Source organism: Corvus brachyrhynchos, unplaced genomic scaffold (genome assembly GCF_000691975.1).
Source record: "Corvus brachyrhynchos isolate BGI_N302 unplaced genomic scaffold, ASM69197v1 scaffold32, whole genome shotgun sequence".
Lineage (NCBI taxonomy): Eukaryota > Metazoa > Chordata > Aves > Passeriformes > Corvidae > Corvus > Corvus brachyrhynchos.
This window is the reverse complement of record NW_008237919.1, coordinates 15,213,741-15,239,455: the sequence shown is the minus strand read 5'-3', so window position 1 is coordinate 15,239,455 and position 25,715 is coordinate 15,213,741. Positions and strand designations below refer to the sequence as shown.

Sequence of the window (25,715 nt, the reverse complement as noted above, 5' to 3'; positions counted from 1 at the left end):
TGCCCCCCCCCCCCCCTGCCATATGGCAGGCAGCGCTCGCTTGCACTGAGCAGCAGGCTGTGAGTAGGAGGCAGCTTTAGGCTGCTTGGCCAGTGCATGCTGCTCCATCAACTGTTCTTCATTGTCCCCAAATTAATGGCAGTGGGCATGGAAGCATGCTTTGGGACAGAGCTGGCTCCTTGACCTGGGAGGACCACTCAGAGTACTACATTTATTTCTGTTTGAAAAATCTGTCATACTATATAATTAGTACTACATGTATTTGATAGTGAAAATTAACCTAAATATAGCCAGACATGATTTACTGAGTGCCGCTTTGATCTGTGGAGAAAAAATAGGCACAGACCGGTTCTACTGGCTTAGTTCCTTAAAAAGAGATAAGATAATCCTCTGACCATCCTCTAAATAGGACTTTATGAAGTACCTGATATTCTCATGTTTGAAGGCTGTTAGCCATTCATATTTATTATTTATCAATTTGTAAAGAGTAAATACCCTTGCTTAAAAGGTAAACAATGAAATATTCCCAAATAATTAGTTTTTATTTTAATTTTTAAAAAAATGTATACCTAATTAAAATGTATACATATACATTTGAAATGTATACCTCATTAATATGAAGTGCTGTTCCTGTTTTGGTTATGCATACCCACTAACTTCAGACACAGTGTAGGAGTTTAGCTCTCCATACAGTCTGTGGATATAGGTAGATGTCTTGAGAGTCTGATTCAAGTCACTTAATTTAGGGACTAACTGCACAATTCCTATATGCCACTCGTCCGGAACTTGAAGACTCTGATCTTGAATAAAGAACTCAAAATTTGGTCTTTTAACCAAAAAAATGCAAAATCATCTTTGAAAACGGAAGCTTCCAGTGGTAAGACCTTCAATATAGAAAACAAGATAAGTAAAAAAATGAGTAGGATCTGCATCTTCATATCATTCTAACTGTACAGAAGGTTACAACAGAAGTAACAAATTAATTACTTTACAGAAAAAAAAATAGTTTAACAAAGGAAGAAAACAAACTCAGGAAGCATGCAAAGCAAGCTCCTATGTTTTCTTGGGAGTGATGGAAAGGAAGAGACAGGAATGCAAATAAGCCCACTCTTGTGTCTCACAGCTATTGCTCCCATATTTTCAGGCTTCTGAAGTCTAATATAAATCTAAATTTCAAAAGAGTTTTACAGAAAACCTATTTGAAGAACACAAACACTCATCTATAACATTTTATCTTCATAAACATGTTATTCACATTTTTCAGGAAGTTTTATGCACACTGCACAGTTGTCTTTGAGGCAGGTGAAAAAGGACAGTTGGTCAAGGCTGAGATTGAATTAGTGTACAAACAGGACTCAGCCAATCCATTTTGACTGCCACAGTAAACTTACTGGGCTTGTTTTCTAGGAAAACTCGTCCCCATTGTTTCTGACTAACCTTCTCCACCTCATCTTTCTGAGTGTGAATGAGGATGTCTCACTGCATTGTGGATAAGCCACAGTGAGCACTAATGCCACCATGGGCTGAAGATGACAACAAATGGGAAGTGACATGCTGACACCAAGATAGGAAGCACTGTGGAATAAATACACTCACTGGTCTCCAGGCATTCAACTGGGGAAACAAACCAGCACGTGACCAAACACTGCAGAAGAAAAGACCACTCCCAGCAACAGAGCTCCTGTCCCTCAGAAAAATTCTCTTGGATTTTTTTCTGGCAATAAAGGCTTGAGCTGCTTCAAATGAAATCCAGGCTCTCTAGATGTCGGCATGGATTATCCTGACTTCATTTGGGCTATTGTCTTCATGCTGCCAGGTCAATGCACCCTACTTTGAAATATTTCAGGGCACCTACTACTAAATATCTTGTTTCTTCAGTATTTTGTCTGCATGAGGGCAAGGGTGTTTGCTGATCAACAGCTAGAATCATAAGGTGAATTAGTCTAAGGAAACCATTATATATTGAAGTTCAGCTGGGTGCAATTGCAGCTCTCACTGTCATGTCACTTTATAACACTCACTATTCAGAGAGGAACATCAATCAGAATATTCTGATTACGTTAGTACATAACCCCAATGTAAAAGGGAGGCCTGTGTAAAGGAAAAAACAAACATACAGAGAAGTCAAGTGGCTGACTGAAGGCCACAGTAAGTCAGTAGCAGAGCCAAGAATATACTGCTCATACTCCAGGCTGTAGTACATATACCTAATACCAAATCTCCTGTTTCACCTAACGCACTCATTGTAAGCCAAAAATTCTTCACTAGTAACAGTGTTTTAGCCTGATGCAATGAGAAAGGGCTGAACTATTAAATCTCCCTTTCTACAAATGCTTTGTGATCTAATAAAATGTTCAGACCACAACAATTATTCTCCAAGCAATAGGGCTAAATTTTAGTAAGTTCTCAGTGCCGCTGCTCATGACTGAAATGATTATGTCTATTCCTTTTCTTAGCCCAAAGGCTGAGCTTAATCAAGAATTTTGCTGTACCAATGCATTAAACTCAGATGTAATAAATCTGAAACTATGACAGCATCTCTGAAACCAAGTCCTCAGGGCCTTTTTTCCCCCCCCTTAAAGAAAAAAAGTAGTGGGACCCACCAGGGGCATTAGTAGAGATTGAAAGTTATAAAGACGAAAACCATCATGGGAAGATCTCACAAAAACACTCGTGCCAGTTGCCACTAGGTCACATCAACAGAAATCTGTACTAAGACCACTTCAAATTCTTAAGTGTTCCATACCGAAGTCTTTTATCCCTGAGCACTGTACTGAGATGATGTAAGAGCCCACAGCAAGTTTCATGAGGTATCAGTCATTTTAGCAACACTTAGAAACTAAGACATTAAAAATACACATTGCTTCTGTCTACTTTTGATATGGTGACATTTATACAAAAGGAAATAAAATTAGCAAGTTATTTTCATGTGCCAATCAATTTTAAACTTGAGCTTTCTGGTACAGTTTCACTTAATATTTTAACTATATAAAGAATGACAAACCTCTTTTCTTCCACCTTCCTCCAGCCTCCCCTCAAATATATATCAAACCAAAAAAATACCCAATCAATTTAGTTCATCCTCTTGATGTGTGTATCAAAGCTACTACATGTCCATCTCTGCTAAGGAGACAGAGCTGTCAGGAGACTATGCATGAGAGCTTAAGTCTAGGTGCGCCCAAATAGCAAAATAAACCTACCGCAAGTGACATTCCAGAACAGTCATGAGACAAAACATAGACAAGGAGGACATAGGAGGAAGAAATAAAAATTAAAACATCCACACACAAACATTAGTAAAAAACATGGAGAAATGACCTTTTTTACAGTTGTACATTCATTAACAATTTTGCCTTTCCTAGAAGGAATCTAATCCTCCCAGTAGCCCTTGCTGGAGCTGTATACTCGACTCGAAAAAGTAAGCCTTGCCTGCAATGGAAATGGGTTTCAAGACTGAAAATCTAACCTTTTTTTCAACTCATCTCCCTCAGCTACATTTTTTGATAATCTACATATAAAGACAGTTTCTCATTTGACATTGTGTTCAGGGAAGTGGACATTTTGAAGCACAAATATTCTAACAGACAAAAATTTTATTCCCCTTTCTGTAATATCTATCATGTATAACTTCTGAGCTGACTGTGTCTCTATGTCTAAAGGATCTTCAAGGATGCCAAGTTACATGGCTCTATAATGATTTGGCATGGATGGGCAGGTCAGCATGAATAAAAGCAGGCCAGAAGTTCTCTTCAACAAAAAAACCCAGACTAAGAGAAAAATCATATTTCCAGGAGATGATACTTTCATTTTACCAAATGGCACTCCATTTCAACTTCATGTGCTTAGGGAACTAGGATCCTGCAAGATGCCATGTGACTAGCAACTGCTGTTACGCACTCTTAGCTGAAGGCAGAAGTAATTAGCACTTGCAGGTTCAGGCCTAACAATGACTGAAGTAGGTTTTTCAGTTTTTGACAACATTAGTACTAGATGTTGCCCTTTATAATGGCATTAGATTTACATCTTACTCTTCAATTACTTTTTTAACAATTTGCTTCTTTGAAGAGCTAAAAGGCATTCTTATTATTCCCCTATTTTATGCCAGAGCCTCTAAAGTGCTTCAATTCTCTTAACTGAAATACGCTACATTTAGCACTGCCCTGAGTTCAGCTAGGTATATTAAAACCCGCACTGCTAAGTCACGATCAACTGTTAGAATAAAAAACATGTCATACAGAAAAAAATGACAGCCAAAATGTTGCATTAGGAATCAAGTTGGCAAAACTTCCTGAATGCCAAGGACTTAAAATCTGTACACTGTCAGACTGCTAGGAATGAATTTACAGTGCTAATTTAAGAACCTTTTAGCCTGGGTTTGAAATCCCAGAAAGTGAGGAGAGGTGGCTGGAGAGTTGGTGATTTACTTATTAAAGGTCTGACATTTACATCAACTGTGAATCTACCCTCCTTAGGTTTAACTGTGCAAAACAAAACATGCTAGTTAAATCCCAAAATATCTGGGCAAAAGTAGGTTTAAATAACTATACCAAGTATTTTGAATGGAATCATCTTAAAATACTTATCTGTGCAACATTTCAAAGTCTGAGCTCTTTTTGTAGACAAAAGTTGCAGGATTTAGCTTTTTATCAAAATTTCCCATTAAAAAGATATAAATGGAACTCAGTAATAATAAAATAATGTAATTTTGCATTTAAAATACTTATTTTTCAAGAATCCATGGTCATTTATCCAGGTCCGAATGAATATAATTAAAAACACTTAATAATTTATTGTAAATACAACAAAGGCCTTACACGATATGGAACAAATTCCACATAAATATCGATCAACAAATTGCACATTATTTATCCTATGAGAAAGTATTAGGTTTGTTATCATTAGCAGAACATAACAAAGTGCTCAAGAAATTTTTCCATCAGCATAATCGAAGCAGTTCTTCCAAATTATTCCTGGTTCGATGGGAGGAGTTAGCTAACAGTAGCCTAGGATAACCCAACAACTGATGATTTGATTTTCCATACATTGAGGGGGAAATATCTCGCAATTTCTTAATATTAATACCTCAGAACAAAGTCTATAAATCAAATACAGGGATGAATGATAAATCAAAGTGCATTAAGAGAAGGAGTTCGTTTCACATTTACGATATGGAGATGCCCCCCCTCCCCCTCCCCGCACAATATCTTCTTCAATTCTTCAAAGAATTCAAAATTTCTGCTCTGATTTTTTTGAGCTCAGTCTCACTAATCTTTCTAACCTTGGAATACCTCCATCTACATTAGTGATTTTGTGTACTGAAGATGTTTTTTTCAGGTGTGAATTTGTGGGTGTCATACATTCCAGTACACCAGTGTGGCACATGAAGCATCCTATATCCAGAGGGAACCAAGGCTGAAATTGCACCCCAGTGCAGTATCTAAAGTACTCCACTTGCAATGGGGATATAAAGATCTCTAGCATTTGCTCTTTGTCGTCTTGTCTCTGAAATTGAAACTGGAAATAGCTCGGATTGCTCTACACCTTTGAAACGTATCCATTATTTTTCTTCCCTTATCTGAGGCCCTTTCTGACTCCACTCATGCGATCTATTGCAGCTGGTCATCACACTTGTAAGGATTCCTCACCCACTCTCCTGATTTTGCCCTTCCCCTACTACATCCTACATGTCTGGAGAAGCATGCTAACCTGTTCTAGGACTCTTTAAGACTAGCTGATGAGCCACACTGGTGGCTGCTCCATCACTGAGCAGTGGCATTTCACCACTTGCTCTGGACTGGTCCATGGGCCTTCCCTAGCTACCGTGCTCTAAGATTCTCCTTTTGGATCTTGTCCCTGACCACCTGTCCCCAGTCCTCAGGTTCCCAGCTTTGACTTGTATTTCTAATCAACTTGCCTTCGGCTCAGCTTTCTTCTATGCTAGATCCCAATTTGTGGAATCATCTCCTTATTCCTGACCATGCTTTTATTCTCTCTTTTTGGCTGGTTGACTGTTCCTGTACTGCTCATCTCAACTTCCCCAGGAGTCTTGGGAACACAGACTTGACTACGCAATATCTTTACAGTTATTCGTGCCTACTTACAAGGATTTGAAAGCAATTCTCTAAATTTCTTCAGCCCTTCCTGCTTGAAAAATATAGCCGTCTTCTTAGCTTAAAATCTCTGAGCTGTGAGGACAAATGGATACTTCATGTTTATTTCCTCATTCTACTGCTTATTCCAGTTTGCTCCAGGAAGAGCAATACTAAAAGCCTGTCAATAAAAAGCTTTATTTTCTCTCAGGAATGTATTAGTCAAGTCTGTGGCCCTTAGTATTAAGTCCTGCGACCTCTGCTTCTCTTCCACCAAGCAGATCTGAAGGACAAGCTTTTCTGCCCTTATGAAAATCATGCTGCTCTCAAAGGGCATTATATTAATCTTCTCCTCCAAGTTACTCAGTTGGCTTACAGCTCCAAGTATGGCCTGTTATCTTTAATCATCTTGTCTCTAATACAAAATGAATTCTCCAAACATCACTGTGTTGAATATCCCTGTGGTTTTCCTTTTCATTATTTTCTCATTTCCGACTCATTTTTGCCTCTACGCTATTCTTTCCTTCTCAGCTGAACTTCTGTGTGAAAAGAAATTTAGAGCTCAAAACTACTTTTCTTTATAACGTAATCTCAGAAATACTGTTAGTGAGATATACAAACACTGTGCGAGGTCTTGAAGAAAGTATGGTGAAAATTGCACACATTTGCTCCATTTTTGAAGCAAGCAGGATACCCTTGATAAACTGGCCCCTTAAGGATGAGTCATTCATTATATGCCTGCTCATTTTTTTTTTAGCAGAGCAGGGAAATCAGCCAACTGCTTCATCAGTGATGCCACACCCAGGTTCATCCCTTGTGATACCACTGAGAAGATGCTGTCAATCAGTTCACTCTTCACAGAGCCACTACTGAGACAACAAGCACAACTTTTTCTAGACACATCAAACAGAAACCTTCAAATGCAACCCAAAAGTTCAAGAAAAGGAGAAGTACTTTACCTGATCTTTCATGCTTTTCCCTAAATCTTTAACATCTTTCATGTTAATAGCGTTCTTCCCTCCCTTCTCCTTTCCCTTCTTCTTGTTCTTCTTTTTGAACAAGCATTTCTTGCAGAGACAAAAGCAGCAGGTGAGGATTAATAGGACTGCAACTATGGCTATGGCTATTAAGGCCCAAGGTGGCACTGGAAGAGAAAAAGACACACACACACAAAGAAGGTGGTAAACTGTTAGTAGGGTTAAATTTAGAAACAAGCACATTTCTCTCACAGATAAGCCTTTTTAAACGAAAATGCCTTGCAGAAATACCTGAGATCCTTTCTAAAATATCCTGTCATCATTTATATATTTCTCCCAACTGAGCATTTGCCCATACAATGCCAATTTAACACATCTATCTATATATAAGCCTGGTGACACATATCAAACTCACTTGCAGCTATTTTGATTCATCAACCATCTGAAAACAGTATATCCAAAATATTTATGCTGTACAATCTGTAAAATGCTCAGCACATTTAAGCAATTACTAGTTTCTTTCTTTAATCATCTCCCCAACCCACCTGGCATTGTGGCTGAATCAGGTGGAACTGACTGGAAATTTCCCTTTTCTGGAATGGTATCTGATCCAAGCAGTCAGTTCTAATGAACAGCCCTTTCCTCTGCCCACTGCTGCACTTGGCAGATTCGCAGATTCCTCGCAATAACTGCAGGTCAAGGTCACCAGTGAAGACTGACAAAGGACAAAGGGCTGTCCAACCCATGGACACTTGCCCTATTTGGCATCATGCCCTTAATACTAGCAAAGTTTCAGCACACAGCTATATTCTCACCTATACTTTCCTATAAACAAAAGACCGTGTCACATTTTTTCATTCAGTTCAGGATGCAGGATATGGCTGAAGCATGAATAAATAAGAGAGGACACTTAATAGGATAAAATGTTCTTGTTGAAGACCAGAATTTTTGGGAAAAAAGCAATTAAGATGACACTTAAACACTCCAGAAGACAATTATCTTCACACGAATCAGTTTTAATGACCACTGATGCCCACATTTAAGCAGAACACCTGACAAAATTTTAAATCTTGTAAACTGTCATTTTCTAGAAATCTTGAAATGCATTCAGTCGGTCTGCAAGATAGTCAGTGCATTACCTAAAGGTCTCTAATATGATACAGAGCTACAGAGCAAGGCCAAAAAGCGAATCAAATTTGACATGTTGACGTCAGTGAATCACAAAAGGGAATGGACAATATAAATAGAGAAAATTAATTGCCTAAAGGAGCTAAGCAGAGTGCAAAGCATAGTCACTGGAACTTTCACTACAAATTACCCGTTCAGGAAGGTGACAGAGCATCTACACCTTCCCTACTCTATATTTAATGAACTTCTTTTCTAACTTTTATTCAAATGACCCTAATGACAGATAAAAAGGCAGGAGAATAGTTAAACAATAATTTCTGTAATATTTTTGTGCCTCCAATTGTTCTTTAAAAGCAGCTGCTACAAAAGGGAAGCTGTACCATATGTAGAACAAATGAGAACTGATTACTAAACAAATGAATGGTAAGAGACAAACAGTGAACAGATCAACAGCTGTTTATGGGATGTATTTTATGAAGCCATCAGCAGCAATTCTGCAGTTAAAGTTGCATTAGATTTGTACTTATCACAACTTAAAATCTGTATTTCATGCATTAATATTTAACTTTGTCTTCAAATCTGGCGTAGTAACATTTTGTATGTAGCACAACTGACTCTTCTACATTTTTTTTCACCCAGCACTCACAAATATAAAACCATCATCTTTCACAAGAACGATGTGTTCTACTCAAATTCTAAACTTCATATGTGTACTTAGTCTGTTAGACACTTAGCACCTGAAACAGCATTTACATAACACTGTATCTAAAATAATCCACAGGAGTTATGCCAAAAGGAAATGAATGATGTGCCCAAATTTATCAGCTTTTTGTTTCACTGATTTGTCAGCAGCGCCTGAAACATGAATATGGGCAGCAGCAAGAATATGGGATGGGGTTCTGCCAGCAGGATGCCTCTGTGTGAGGTAAGAGAAGAGGAACACATCAAGGGCAGGTAAACTGTGAGAACCAATGGGTTGAGGAGACAGGAAATGTAGGCATTATGAGGATAAACACATATGCATCCTGCAGATGAAAAAGCTTGTGTATGTAGTGAATTCAGGTGCCTTTTTGCTGAAAGTGTTGTACCGAGTGGTATTCCGGCACTGTGGCCTTGGTTCTCTGGAGCATGAACAATGTAGGATACCTTGGGGAACATTTGAAACACTTGCAGATACCTCAGCTTCTTTTTCATCATGTGTTGTCTGCTCTCATCTGTTTGTAATTTAATTTCACCCAACAGCTCTTGTGATGCAATTAAATGATCATCAGATTAATATCTGGGACACCAAGAGTTATGCAGAATTCCTTATTTATCTCTTCAGAGAAAATAGGCTTCCTTTTTTTTTGAATAAAGCATAAGCACTAAAGTAAGAAACTGTGGTGGCATAAAATCTGGATATTTACAAACCCACTTCAAAATTCGAGTCTGAAAAAACAAAGAGGAATGGATTATTTTTCCCAATAAAAGTGTACTGTCTCTGTCAAGGAAATGGCTCATTTGAACATTGCCATTGACAGATTGCCCAAACCATGGATGTAAATAATAGATTTGAGACAAATGAAACATACAGTTACCCTTGGCTTTGAAGGGATGTTTGTTTCCTTTCAAAAGCATGATATAAATATTTAAAAAATACTTTACATAATATCAACAAGATTTTCCAGAATTACTAAAGACTTGGAGAGCTTTTCTACCTGTGCTCCCCAATTTATGATACTGCCAGAGGAGCTTTAACTTTGGAAAAAGATAAGGTTTTAAAAGCTACTTTTCTATAAAGTCACCTCCAGGTGGACAGACCAGAATCAAGTGATTGAAGTCACTAGACAATTCGGAAGACTCAATTCTGCGGCCTTTAATTTTTAAGGCTGCTGTTTACCAACTGTGACTAGTATCTATAAAAGTCTTATCAACAGTGTAAGAAATTTCTGTTTATGCAGTGGCTCATTTTGAAGATCCATATTGATTAATTTCAGTTGGACTTTATCCATGCTTATACCAGATTTTTAAAAAATTATAATTTACCAGTGGACGAGAGTGGGAACATACAGTTTGAAGACCACCTCCATCCATATTATACCAGTTTGATAAGGCTCAGCAGTTTGAAACCTCAGGAGGTCTTTGGACATGAACCATTGAACAGAAGACCTCTGTGGCAGATGAAGCAGGGTGGGTGACTTGGAAAATGCAGATCTTGACCCGGGGATCAAGGTGTCAGCGAGCCAGAAGCTTCCTGTACAACTTGTCTTACCGACTGCCTGCACAAGGGGGTGCTTTGAAACAAGCAATACTTACCCACCCAACAAAGCAAAAGCTATTGGTTTAAGGATAATTAATATGTGTGTAAACTTTCTGGTGTTTCAGTGCTATTTTCTTTGTTCTGCTCCTCTGAGAAAATACAAAATACTTATTTTGAAGAAGCTGTCATGAATGTCTACGTGATTTGGTGATTCTACAAAGCTCTTAAAGACAAATCTGTAAGAGGGGATTTGCTGAGTAGCAGTTAGTAAATAAGGTCTTGAATTAGTGTTATTGATCCAGTCAAGAGTATGCTCTAGGACTTTACTCAGAAATGCAGGAATGAAGCCTATTTGTAGAAGGAGAGTGTAGAGAAAAACACACGGCTTACTCCTGGGCATTAGCAGGACACTGAAAGGAGTAAGCCCTAGCAATGTGTCGAATCAAGGCATTTTGGGTACCAATTTTGCATACTTCACTCATGCTGAACATGTCAGACATGGATGCAGCTAAATGTGAGCTCTCCTATCCCTCTCTGTTGCTTCCTTCCACTAATGCCAGCCAGAGTTGTGTGCATATTGTGGGTCATTTGATGCATTTGATACATTTCACAAATAAAGCAGCTGTGATGACAGCTCCCAGATTATTGTTTCAGTTTGGAGGAGTGTGTTTACAAGGCTTATCTCCAGACCATACCCATAGATCATGCCTGTACTCGTGTTCTGCAGCAATCTGCGAGGGCACAATGGACTGAGTGGGAATACACCATTCCCAGAGGTCACCAAGTGGTGCCAACTACAAAAGGCAATTGGCCCATGGGAGCAAACCTAATCCAAAGCACTGCCCCCACAAACCTTGAATCCTCAGGACTAACTGCTTCATTTCACTGACTTGCTTCTATTGAGCTGCACCAGGTACAGCTTGTGTCCCAGCCTGTCATTAAATCTTGGTCCTCTGAGCATGCTAGATTCAAAGGAAAGGATGTATTACTGAGTTATTAAATTTAAGAGCTACAAATTTTGTCCTTTATATAAAGACATCCTTACTTGGCCTTACAAAAACACTTGGAAAGGTACAGGCCTTGGGTCTAAAACTGACATTTCCGTTAGATGACCTAAAATTATCAAATGCCTTGGAGGACATTTGACTGCAGAGGAAAGACTTCAAGGAGGAAGTCACAAAATGTGTAACAGCACCAAAGTGCTACAGTCTGTGAAAGAGAAAAAAATCCTTAACCCTAATGATTTTCTTCCCTTTCTGTGTGCAAGGTCAGAGGAAACTCTGCTAACTTAGAACCCAAATATTGGGAAGGTCAACAAAGATCTGAAGAAAAGAGCTGAATTAAAAAGTGAAGACTTCCATACCAAGAACACCGTTCACCAAAAATTCCCAATTAATCAATTAAGCAGCCCCATTTAAACTGTGACTTTGTGATAGTTCTTTGTGATAGAAAAGGACTATCAGATGATGGCAGCTTCCATACCATTCTGCAAAAGAGAGCCATAGCATGTTGGAATTGATAAATACTAATAATCTACGTTTCAGAGGGCATGATGCTTAACAGGAGGCTGCGACTGCCGAACAGCTGTATATGAAGCACACTGCTATAATCTAAAGCTCTGGTAGCCTGACATGGGAGCATGTGCAGTTTTAATTTATTAGACCATAGTTTTATCTTAGCTTTTTCCACTTAGAGCTTCTAATCAGTGAGAAAATTCCATATATAGCCATATTCAGACTTTCTGTATAGAAATTCCCCAGAGACTATGTTCTGGAAAGCAATCTGACATTCATTAGAAGTTACTTACAGAAAATGTCCTGAAAGCAAGGACCCAGGTAAAAGATATCACTACCACAGCAGAAGGAATACAAAGGTGATCAATGCAAAAAAATGAAAATGCTGATACATGGTAAAATGACTCATGAAAGACAAAAACTGACAATACATACTTGCATACACTGATGATTTCAATACTAGCATTCAGGCTTATACAGCTACATTTCCACCCCGGAAACTCTTATGTGTGACCTCTTGTTTTAATAGCATGTTTGCAAAATATTATTTTTACTTTCTTACATTTGCTGCAACTTTTTATTTTGTGGTTAATGATGCTACCTTTGACCCATCACTAGAAAGAACCACTACTAAATAACTTAATGCATGTGCTCACGCTTGTATTTCTCCCCTTTATTTTTTGAGCAGGTGCAGTTACGTAAGACTCTCCCTGTGAATAGTTTATGGAAGTTACTGAAGCTTTAACTCCACTAAAAGAGGCATGTTCTAACAGTGAAAGCTCCCCACATGCAAAACAGTCCATGGAAGTACACTGATCAGATGGGTTCACTGAATATACCCCTGCCTATGGCTTTTTAGACATTACCATGCAAAATTATGCAAAATTTGTATGACTGAACATTCCATTTTTGAAATAAACCCACACGGAACTTAGCAGGAATCCTTGATATGGCTACAAATGTAGCCAAAATGCTTGGGCTGTTTGAGAATATGATGTGCCTACTGTATGCTCACAAATCTGGAAGTCAAAATGCATAAAAGAACTAAGATATTTACTTGAGGGCAAAACCACACCCACTATTGTAATTTGCAGGTCATTTATGTTTATTACTGCTGGTATTAATTGGCCTTTTACGGCACGTGATATGTTCTTTGTCAAGGTAAAACACAATTACCTGACACCGTATCTTCTTTCTGCAGAGCACAACTATCTGTCTGTGTTCCTACCTCCCTCTTCCCAATGTGTTTTGCTCCCTCTCTCCTCCAGTTCCTCACTGCTTAGTCTCATCAGCTCCTCTGCCTCTTGTCTCTTGAGACACATGGGGGAGAAAGCAAGAGAAAGCAAGATGGGAGTTTCCAAATGAGACAGGATGGTGAAGCAGCCAGAGGGAGGAAGTGAAGCTGCTGAGATGTCTCCTTCCTGAAGGAAATACCTCAGAGAGACTGCGAAGGCCTTCAAGCTTAAATGTCAGGTTTTATCTGTATAAATACTACAATGAAAACAGTTCCTCTGTTAACCTCCACATTGCCCTCCAGCCCCAACCAAAATGAGACAGAATAAGAGCAGAAGAGTTTTAGCACAGCCCTGTGCTCTGCTGGCTCTGTCACTGTCGCTCGGGGCTGCTCTCTTGGGCTCATTTCCAGCTCAACCAAGGCATCACCTCTTTGGTGGCCACATGGCTCCTCAGGACGGTCCCTCCTGTGGTCTCTGGCTCCTGGCTGCCCTTCCCAGCAGTGCCATGCTTCTGTGGGGATGTCAGCTCTCCTCTTACCCTTTCACAGCTCTCAGCGCTCCTGCCTGCTCCTGCTTACCACTTCCTCCAGCAAATACAGCCACTTCTTCCACTGCCCTCTATGAAAGATGATACACCCCACCCAGCACACAATGACCCAGAGGAGGAACCAGCAACCCAGCTTCCTGCTGCACAGCATGTCCCTTGGGAATGATGGCGACGCTGGCCAGTGTGACAAATAAAATAGTCCCTCCTTTTCAGCAAAACCTCTAGGTCACATAATACAGAAAACAGGGTAGGGTTTAGAGGACACAGCCTCAAGCTGTGCCAGGGGAAGCTTAGGCTAGATATCAGAAAAAAATTCTTCACAGAAAGAGTGGTTTGGCATTGGAATGGGCTGCCCAGGGAGGTGGTTGAGTCACCAGCCCTGGAGGTGTTTTAAAAAGCCTTTATGAGGCACTCAGTGCCATGGTTTAGCTGATAAGGTAATGTTAGGTCACAGGTTGGACTCGATGATCTCAAAGGTCTTTTCCAACCTAGTTCATTCTGTGATTCTGTGAGATAATATTTTTAGAATGATGATTCTTATCGGTTCATGTATCTGTTACCATAAAACTTTCAAAATTAAAAAATGAGTTCAGGATCTAGAAAATTGCCAGAGACAGTGCTAGGGTACACTGAGCAGCTGGGAAAGATGAAGAAGGCTGAAGCCTCCATCCAGACCTGGAAACCAGAGAGGTTTGCTGAAGACTTTCCAAAACCTCTATGTACTAATACCAGTTGGGGCCAAATACTTCCTTGAGAAGGGACAAAATAGTCCATGAGGCTAATATTCAACTATGACAAACAAATATGTAGAATTTACAAATATGTAGAATCTACAAATATGTAGAATCTGAGATGACTGCTTTCCATTATGTGGACAATTCTATTTTGTGGTTAAAACACCTTTCACTTTTCTTGCAACATCCACAATATATTGCACTTCTAACTTCAATGGATAGACAGTAAGAAAAAAAGAACAGTAAAAAAAAAATCTGACTTGGAACTGAAAGTTTCAAAGGGACAAAATACTCCAGTTATATCAATCCTAGGACTCAAAAATCAAGAGAATAAGCCTCAAAAATAATGAAACTGATGGGAAAAATGAATTATGCCTATGTATGTTTGATTTTATTGTTTATTATTTCTTGCCTATACATCTTTGATTTTACTGTACGCAATGAACACTGGTCTTACACTCCATTTCAGTTTTTGAACATTTGGACATATTTGTATCACATTTTCCAGGTTTGCCCTGTGAATGTGAGAGTCAGTCTTGTATTTCAATGTTTGAAAGTGGAATCACGTTTCTTGCATTCTAGAATTAGTCATGCATACTACATATGAATATTATAAATTCCCACATCAGGTATGAACTCCATTGCCTATGAAGAAAAAGCTAATTTGCACACCTTTTTTATAAAATACTATGCAGGGGTAAAGTCCTTTAAAAGATGAACAGATTTGCAAACTCTGACAAGATGAACTTTTAGAAACTCTGTGTTTGCCAATGTTCTGTTAACATACACAATCTTAACACAGGATGCTATTACACAATGGCTCAGGATTTAAAGGAGAACAGCTACTATTAAAAGATAACAATCACTAGAGTAGTACATTAATTTCCTAGTGAAAGTAAGAACCAGTTATTTATTTCTGGTATTTAATATTAACATAGAAGTTCTCAAATAGAAACGGCACATATATAGCAATTTTCCCTAGTAGATCACGAAGTGTCTTATAAAGGAGGTAGGTAATAATATCTGAACTTCACAGGTGGAGACACTCATACATACAAAATAAAAGTACATTGGTTAGAACACAGAAAACACTGTGGGAGCATTGGAGCAGCAAAGTTCATGTCACCTGCAGGTCCTAGGCATGCACCCACAAGTACAGGGACCTAAGGGCTGGAGGATGTCGTGCACATGGTGCAAGCAAGGCCCTGGGGTGCAGTGGCAACCTTGGATTCCACCACAGGAGGCACCTGCAGCGCCACCCTGGGGTGCATGCACACTGCGTGGGCCCCTGGCAGCACAGAGGCAACACAAACTCACACCCAGAACGAACCCCTTCAGCACACCAAATCATCAGCGTCATGTGCCACGTAAGACAGCAGAACCACATGTACATCAGAGTGTGGATGCCCTGCATCCTAGCATCAGGCCCCTCAAGGTTGTGATCTTTCCAACACATCTCACTGGCACCTCAGCTACTGCAGTGCCAGGAGCCCTGCTCAGGCCTTAGGGCACCTGCTTCTCTCTGCTTCCTCCCAAGCAGCAAGTCAGAGGACCACTTTCATATTTTCTGCATGGATGTTTCATACAGAAGAGCGATGCTGCTGAGGATTGAAACGTGGCACTTCCTACCCTGGTGCGAAACAGTATCTGTTACTACTGCTACTCTACTGTGCCGCAGAGAAATGTAATGACATGCCATGCTCTGAAAATGTTCCATCGTTGCAGAAGCCTTTGGGACCTTAAAACTGAATTTTACCATTATAGATCTGTAGCAAAACCAAAGAGACTTGAGTCTCATTTGTCATGCTCTGCTACTGTGGTGCATTAACCCTGGACAGATTCTAGGTGCCCACCAAAGCTACTCTATCCCTCCTCTTCTCAGCTGAGCAGGGGAAAGTAAGTAACACCAAAGGTCCTGGGTCAAGATAAGCACATGGAAAGATCACTCACCCATTACCTTTGTAAAACAGACTCAGCTTGGGGAAATTAGCTTAATTTATGACCAATCGAGTAAGGTAATGAGAAATAAAACCAAATACTAAAACACCTTCCCTCCACCCCTCCCTTCTTCCTGGGATCAACATCTCTCCTAACATTCTCTACCTCCTCTTCCTCAATGCTGTGGGGGGACAGACAACAAGTTCGTGGTCAGTTCATCACATGTCTCTACCACTCCTTCGCACTCCTGGAGGGGGGGCACTCACCACACTTTTCCCTTGCTTCAGTGTGGGGTCCCTGCCATGGGACACAGTCCCACAAACTTCTACAATATGAGTTATTCCCACTGGCTGCAGTTCAGTTCTTCACAAACTGCTCCAGCGTGGGTCCCTCCCTCAGGGTGCAGTCCTTCAGGAACACACTGCTCTGGTGTGGGTACTCCATGGGTCACCAGTCCTGCCAGCAAACCTGCCTCCAGTATGGGCTTCGTTCCTCATGGGGCCACAGCTCCTGCCAGGACCTTGCTGAAGCCCAGGTTTCCCATGGGGCTACAACCTTGTTCAGGCCTCCACCTGCTCCAGTGTGGAGTTGTTCATGAGCTGCAGGTGGATCTCTGAATTCCTGTGGACCTTCAGGGGCTGCAGGGTCACATCCTGCCTCACCATGGGCTGCACCACCAGCTGCAAGGGAATCTCAGCTCCAGTGCCTGGAACACTCCTCCCCTTCTGCCCTGACCTCAGGGTCTGCTTCTTACTTAAACCTTTAGAAAAAATCTTTTTTCTTCCCTGATTCCTGATTGCCATTTTATTATCCAGACAGCAATACTGCAACCAGAATCCATACGCTCAGATGAAACACTGAATTATGGGATACCACAGAGTAAACAGAATTCCCTTCTCATGCATACCAAACTGATGAACCTGCCCACTGAAACAGGTCTGATGTTCCTTAGCTTTGTTGCCAGTTCAGATTTTAGTTTCCGACCTCATTAAAACATTTGGTGAAATTCTCAGTGAAATTTACTGCCTCTCCATGTGAAATAGGGTCAAATGTAAAAATGTAAGGTACTTCTATTTTGTAAACAATCAAATTGTCTTCATAAAGGTATGACAGCCTTTCCTTTAGGACTTGATCTTTTGCCTCTATCCATTACCCACCCCAGGAGAGCTACAGTATTGCCTTTGAACAGATACTAAGCAGGTTCTTATGTCTGTTTTTATCCAGCCCTGGAAAAGGCCTGTGATGAACCTGGCTTTTTTCTCCCTCTGAAAGGTACGATGAAGACAGATTAAAAAGACTCCTCTACAGCCTAGAATGTAATATATATATGCATTGTATGTGCCCTCCACTCATAAAAGAAACATGTATTCTGCAGTTAAGGATTTTGGGAACAGTTACTTTCAAAAATTTATTAATACTTTCAGACATAAAAGCCTTTGTTGGTGTTTTTCATTTTTTCAAATTGGTTCAACAGGAAGCCTTCACATACTTAAGTATAGTCAACAGTAGGAAAGGCCAATTTTTAATAGGCTGGGGACCTTTTTCATACCTTCAATGTTCAGAATGACTTTAAAAAAATTAATTGCTTAGCTATAGTACTGATAAATGAATTATAAAAACAATCAAAGAGCAAAGCAAAACCAATCTCCTTCTTCCAGACAGAATTATGTTAGTACAATTGCAGTACGTAGGCAGCAACTGACCATGTAAGAAACCATATTTCTTTCTGTGACAGGAATGTATCTGTAAGAGCATATTTCTTCTGCTGGACTAGTGTGTGCTCAGTGAAATCAACCAAATATCTGCATTTCTTGATCTGTTACTTTAAATGTGCAGCTAAAACTTTGAACATGATTCTTTCATTAAATATTATCATTATTAATAGACATTCATTTGTGTGTGGGTAGTGCCTACAGGCACTGACTCAGAAGAAATGCCTCACCAGATCAGACGCTTCACACAGATGAAATAAAAGGACAGTCTTGCCTGAGAGGCTTTTCAGTTAAAGGGCCCAAGCCTGTGTGGTGGGCACGTACCCTTCTTGGTCTGACTGGTCACAAGAGCTGTGCCCTTGCCCAACCATTAGCCTACAAGAATGCACCAGACAAGCACACTGCCAGATCGAGTGTGTCCAAGATCACAGTGTTCCCCTGTGCACGGCCCTTGCTAAGTAGCCCTTCTGTCTTCCCAACAAGATCCTCCTAGGATCCTGTCCACCTAGGACATGAATGCCCTCTTTCTGGAGGGAATCCACACAGACAACCTGGCAGCCCCATATCTCACCGGTGGCCAAGCTTATGGCTATGACTGGGCCCTGAAACAAAGGCCACAGAAAACAAAGCAGCTCTCTTTGCCAGAACCCCCCAAAAGAAGTATCTAAGCTGACTGTGCTATTGAGGCACTTGCAGTTTGCCCCAGGTAAGACTATACAGTCTTGTGTAATTTTTTGCATAAATGGTTGTATGGCAAGCACTTTCATATTGAACCTTCAGTGTGAGATTAAATTCCCTGTCCTTAGTCACCATGACTGAAACATCACATGTGGTTCATCATTTTTGTTTATAGGGTGTCTGTAACACCAACATTGGTCCTATAATATTTAGGTGCCACTGTTGCAGGTACAATTAGCATGAGCCACACACATGTTCATGGAGATCATCAATAAGATGGACTTTTTTGGTTCAGTGTCCTCTCAAATCTGAACGCCAAGCGGGTGCTAAGATTGCTAGGTAATCGTGGTGTTGGTGCATGGCCAGCAATGCCTGAAGTGCACCACACACAGGCAAGAGCTCAGACCGTGTATCAGGCATAGGAAGAGGCAGAGCAGGGTGCTGGAGTTGTGACTGAGCTATTCCACCTCAGGCTGGCTCTGCTCACCGCAGTAGGACTAAGCGAGGCTGGTCGTGGTTGTATGTATGCATCTTTCCAAGGGACCTCAGACTGTGTATCAATAGTATCAATCATGCAGGGGTATGCAGGAGTGAATTCTGGGCAGGCACTCTGCTCAGCTCAGGAAAGGGCATGACACTGCTTCATGAGATGCTGTGGGCTCTCCTGCACTGGTTCATGGTGTGTGCCTGGCTGGTCAGGGCAGGTGGGCCATCTCTTCTGCAGTGTGGTCTGCCAGACTGCCTGGGAGTATGTACTGAAGGACTCAATGGCCCCAGGCTGGCCCCAGGCATTCAAACTAAAATCTTTTCATGACCTCTTATCTATTAAGCAGGGGTGCTGCTTGGGATATTTATACCAGTTTTGCAAATTTCGAGAAAACAGCCCAGCTAGTCTAAGCCTCATCCCAGTGGTGGGATGGTCAGACAAACCCAGTCCAATGTCACACCTCACCTCTGCCTCAAAAAAGCACCACAAAAGACAAATCCCTTTGCTCCTTCCCTGCCAAGACGAACTTGCCAAGAAAGCGCCACTGGTATGAACATGCACAACAGCTTTTGCAGCTGTCTGCTCTGCTCCACCAGCACACAGCTATCACCATCATGTGTATAAAAACACATATTATAAAAATACAGTTTCATGGAATCTACATGTTATTTGACACTTATGCTGCTAATACAGAAAAATGAAATTTAATCTGGTTATTCATAGACTGTATACAACTCAAGTCCCTTAGACAAAATGTTTTCACCTGCTATTTAACAGAAGAGCAGTCTTTGACCTTTCTTTCTCCTTTTAAGGGCTCAGTTTCATTTTAAAAGACCAAAGCAAAGAATCTAAACACGGGTTGGGCCCTTGCCTACTATTTTGACCTCCTTTATTTTGCAAGAAGCTATCAAGGTTGCAAGCGTAAATCAGCAGTGGCCTTTGTCAGAAAAAATTCTATTTTCAAGGTATGGTTAAGGTTAATAGCCATGTTCCTTTTCTTTTTTAGAAGCTCATTTAGCAGCACAATTATGAGGAGGATGATGATGATTGATTACTAACTTCTGTCTTTTTGCACAAAAAGCACCATTCCTGACTGGATAACCATCACTACCATTAACATCGTTGGAAGGAACCACTGCCAAAGTGATAAATAGATTTGGTTTACATTAGCTACCCGTCTAAAAGCATCATTCGACCTCATTAATCGATCTAATAAAATCTGGGGTCATGCTCCCTAAGAAGGAAAACTGTCCTTTTTAGAACAAGAACTTCATGGCTTTTTTCTGATCTCCATAAATATAAAAGCTGAAATTTTGTACCACTGCAAGGTCACAATTCTCTCCAAAACACTTTGTACAATCGCCAGGCATTCAAGTTTGTCTTACTTTTTGTTCAGTCTGGAAGAAATTTAAACTGTTCCTGGGAGGCATTAAAAGATACCTGTACATGACCAGTGGAGCTGTGTTTCTTGGAGAAGTGGTCAGTTTGCTGAAGGAACCAAGGACACATTTATGCATGCAGGTCTGTAATTTCACGTTAGTACACTGAAATTACCTCAAAATTATATGGTTGATGTATAGATACATCACTTTAAATCTGTGAAAAGACAAAGCCGCAGACTGCATTTGATGCCTTAATCCACATTGCCTACATACTACTGTTTCTCGTTTCATTCACCTTTACTTCTGTAAGGTACATGTATAACACACTCCTCACTGCTGCTGTGCTTCTCACTTTGCCTATCTAGCAATGTCAGAAGTTCATAATTCAGCATGCCTGGAATATGTTTTCTCTCATACTGTGCTTTAGCCTTCTTCTAATTAGCCTAAATAATTTGTTTACTTGAGCTCTAGTCAGGCCTTATATTCAGCTAGGCCATGAGAATGTGTTATAGCTGTAACAATAAAGTGACAGTTTTAGTTTCGCATTCAGATGATGTGGATCTGAAAGAAGCCTGGAAAAGACTGTTTTATACCTCACATATCATTCTGAAGGACAGCTCAACATGTTCTTGTATGGTATGGATTAACAGAGCTAGCTCACACCAATGCTTTTTTGGTGGACTTGTCAAGCAAAAGCAACTACTGTTAGTGTGTCTCTTAAGAGAGCAACTCTCCCTAAAAATCTCACCTACTATTTTCATCACCCTTTTGTAAAAAATGACATAAAGTAGACGGTGAAGTATGACTAAGCAAGAGACAATGGAGGAACCATGAAAAATAAGACTTTTCATCAACTTTGCATTTTATTTGGTGATTACTGCTGATTCTAAAATTCAGCAATGTTGATAATGGGAACCAGAAATCTGTTCTCCCCTCTCATTTTGGCCTATAGTTTGAATTATTTCCTACACAATGCCATGACTTATAGCATGAGTTAGAAGTGCTGTCATAAATTAAAGCTTCTGGTTGGATGAAGAAATTTAATCTATGTCTCTCCATTTTGTGGAGGAATACTCCAACTGTAAGATTAATATATAAAGTTTATATATATTAAGAGTGGTGAGCTGTGCTACCAGTTTAGTATCAGAAGACCCAGCCTGGTTTTACTCCTATCCTCATTCATCCAAAACAAGGACTATAGGCATCTGTCCTTCAAAGGGATATTTTCATTCCCCAGTGTTAGGTGGACAGGTGAACTGGTCTGCTGCTCTGAGACGTGGTTTAAGATGAAAAACCTCCATTTTAAATCCCTGTATCTGGCTTGCTGCTAGACAGCCAGTCTGGGAGGCTTTTCATCGTCCTGAGACCCCATGACTCCCACCTGTGCTGACTCTGAAGGCCAGCCATGTAACACTAAATGCAGGCTGCAAGATTTTCTCGAATTATGTCAGTCATTCTTCCTGGATATGACAGAAATAAATAAATCCCCTCTCTCATTACCAGACTCCACCTTTGATTATCTGCAGTAGGTGTCAGTTTTGCCTTATGCTGCCCAAATGAAAAGCAGACACATTCTGGGCACTTATACCCCTTATGGGATCTAGTCGTACAAGCTCAGTTCATAGAAAGAACATCCTTTCCTCCATCCTACTGACACTGACTGTGCTCAGCACAGATTGATCCTACAGGTATGTCCAGACCAGACTTTTTGCACTAAGTGAAGCATTCCTGTGAGAACACATTGAAAACTCAATGCTGAAATGTCACGGCTGCTTCTGCTAATTGGGAAGAGAATAGGAAATGGAACCATATACCAGGTCTGAAAATCAATTATTAGAGATTCTTGTTTGACTTTGCTGCAGTAAACAGTCATCAGGATTTGACTCGAAAGTTCTATACTAGACTTGAATCTACAGTCCTCTGGCTGACACCACTCCATGTTCACTGCTTCTTATCTTTGAATTGCTTTCTGAATGATTTGTTAGTTGCATAGTTAGGGAATAGTGTTATGTTAAAGATAGGAAGCCAGCAGACTTAAGGATCACAAAGAATGCCACTAAACCTCGAGAGTTATGAATTTAACACCACACCCTGTGTACACTCTTCTCCTGAGGCTGGCATACATTTTATTACAAAATAAATTTTTCACTCTAGCAATATTTTGCTCCAGTATTTATGGCCAACCTTAGCAGCTGCTCTTGATGAACACATTTTCTTATTGCTATTGAAAAGCCACTGCGTCCCCTCATTGTCAAGAGTTCATCCCACTTACTAAAATCATTTAATTAAACCCTATTCTTCTTACTGGATTAATTTCATTTCTGCTAATCAAAGAGGCTGAAAAAATCATCAAATCTTAACATTAGAAGCACACAGCAGAGTTCTTGCTTCTGTCTCTATATAAATACATTTTTAATGGATTTGAAGTGATTAACCTCCAGTTTGGCCAGAAAGAGAAATAAAAATTAGAAGGGAATTCCATAACTAAGCCTAGGAAAAATAATCACTCCCAGAATTAAAAGTCAGTCTGCTGAAATCAAGGGTCATGTTTCTGATGACTTCTGTCCAGTAAGTTTTCTGTCTGTCCCAGGTTTCCAATTCCTCTTGCAAGTACTCTGCCATTAACTAAAGAAGCTCTCTTTAATAAGAACTTTGCAATAGCTGATCAACCATTCTTTCAAACCTAAAGCATCACGAGTAATGAACAATTAATCCTCTGCCTTCTCAGAACCAGTTAAGCTTGGAACAGAAAGGGAGAAGCAGTAAAAGAAAATGAGCTCTGTGAAGCATGAAAAAATTAAAATAAAAAGATTATAAAGAAAATAAACATTAATGGTAGATAAGCAATCAATAAAGTCCAAAGCTTGCAAAGATTGCCTTGGAAACTAAGTGCTCTAAAGGAATTTAAATAAGTATAAATAGAGTCTCAGAAAGATTTATTTAACAGTGAATTAATTCTTCAGCGCATTTTCCTTTTTTTCTTTCCCTGCATGATTGTCTCTTTGGCTACTTCATTTTCTGCATATGGTGCCACAGGACAATAACACATTAATCTCTAAGTTATGTATGTTCTTCCATAGTGATTATTCCAGCAAGCAAAATGTTAACACATTTAAATTAATGCAAATGAGAGATGGTGGTTTGTTACTGGCTGAAAGTGTTTCAAAAAAGACTAATAGTGATACACAGATGCAACTTTGCATCTGCAGTCTAATTAAAACTATCTAATTAAGTATGGTGCATCTACAAAGCTTCTTGAGCACTGCAGAGAACACACTGAACTCCTTTTATAGTTGGACAGAGCTTCCAAGAGCCAGTTTGTCTGCCATTTCACTTCATCTGGAACCACTATAATCGCAGGTGAGTAATCAGCAAATAAATTCTCCTTGGCTGCTTTGGAATTGTTCCTTCAGAGAAGCAGTGATAATGTATCCATCAATACAACACAACAGCAATGGAGGTCTCATGGAGGCAATGTCCCTTCATTATGCAAAATGATACAGCTGGAAAAAAGAAAAAACCTTGAAGCCGTAAGTCCTCCTTTAGCCTCACTTATTAAGGAAGAATTCTTGCAAATGTGTTAAATTACTGATGTGAGCTGTTCACAGCAAAATCAGGCATCATCAAAACTTTGTCTTGTCTAGTGATTCCTTGTAAAGTATTTTTTTTTTCCCCGGCAAATAAACATCCCACAGACACTGTATTCAGTAAGGAAACTTACTGCTTTTAACTGAAATTCTGCCATAAGCTATTCTAGCACTGAGAACTAAAATGGCAACAAGGTAATAAAATAATGTCTTCCCCTCTCAAAAAATTCAGGTAAGAAATCTCATGTTGGAAAACTGTCTTAAAATATGTAAACCAGCTACAGTCACATGCAAGAAGGTCAAAGGAGGACAAATCTTGATGAAAAGAAATTGTCTTCACAACAGACTTCCATAAGGTATTCCAGCAGAAAAAAATACTCTGTGCATTCCCACCTTAGAGAAATAGTCTGAACTGTCTTGGCCTATTATAACCTAAAGTAACTATGTTTGTTGAAAGCCAAAGAGATAAATATATGGTGCTTGGCAGGAGTCTGAATCCATGCAGAGTAAAGAGGCTCTCCAGATCTCAAATTTGTTCCTCTTTAATCCTTTATCAAGGCTCATCAGACTACCAAAATGTTTAATATCCATATTAATATCCATAAAATGTTGAATTCCAGTATGTCCTTGACTCTGTGGGACAGGTATGGCTCTATATTCCTGGGCAATTCTCCATATTAGGCCACACTTTGTGTTAGAACAGATTAATGTAATGAGAGCATGCAAGGAACTATACTGTAGATAGGGACACTCTCCTAGAGAGCCAGCAAATCGAGTCTTCCAACCATTTTAGATGAAATATTCACTGTGTGAAAAATGAAAATAGGCTCGAGAGTAGATCTCTGAAGACTTCTCCTTCCTCAGTTGGAACCCTAACCAGTGAGATGTTTACCCCATATAAGCCAGAGGCTGAGCCATGTCTCCCACAGAACAATATTTTGAGTCCCTGGCTCTCCCACAGAGGATTTCTGTGCCACCCTCAGTGAGACAGATGAGTAATGCATTCCCCATGCAGTCTAACCTTTAGGCTATAGGCTCTCTCTTCTCTGTGGGGTGAGATACATTGGTTTAAACTCGTTTAAGCTGACTAAGATGCAAGCCATGTTCTTTCTCATCTCTTGGCAGTGCCTTAGCAACTATTTCCATTATAAAATAAAATTGGTGACAACACTATTGGCATTTCCCTTTCCTTCTTCAGCCTCTCTGTAGTCCCACTAGCTCCAAGGATGAAAATACAACCTTCAAGTAAAAGAGCAACAGATATGACAAGGAAATCCCACAGTGAAAATTGAGTTTGCTGTTTGAAAAAACATACATAGAGGGCTCTGTTATGAAAAAGAAATAATAAATGATGAAAAAACTCCAAAATGGCCCATTAAAGTAATTTTCTTTGCTACCTGATAAGTAGAGCTCCAATTTGAGTTCTTTCAGTTATAAACAGTTACACTAATTTCAGCGAAACTATGCT

At 39.9% G+C, this 25,715-nt stretch overlaps 1 protein-coding gene across 5 annotated transcripts in view; it reads right to left on the bottom strand.

Moving 5' to 3' along the window:
- Positions 1-25,715, bottom strand: part of SYT1 (synaptotagmin 1) — a 264,394-nt gene that overhangs the window by 82,265 nt on the left and 156,414 nt on the right. For all 5 annotated transcript variants that reach the window (XM_008632832.2, XM_017733283.1, XM_017733284.1 and 2 more), the window contains one exon: positions 7,049-7,233. In XM_008632832.2, the coding sequence (XP_008631054.1) occupies positions 7,049-7,233 (185 nt within the window). The remainder of the gene's footprint in view (positions 1-7,048; positions 7,234-25,715) is intronic.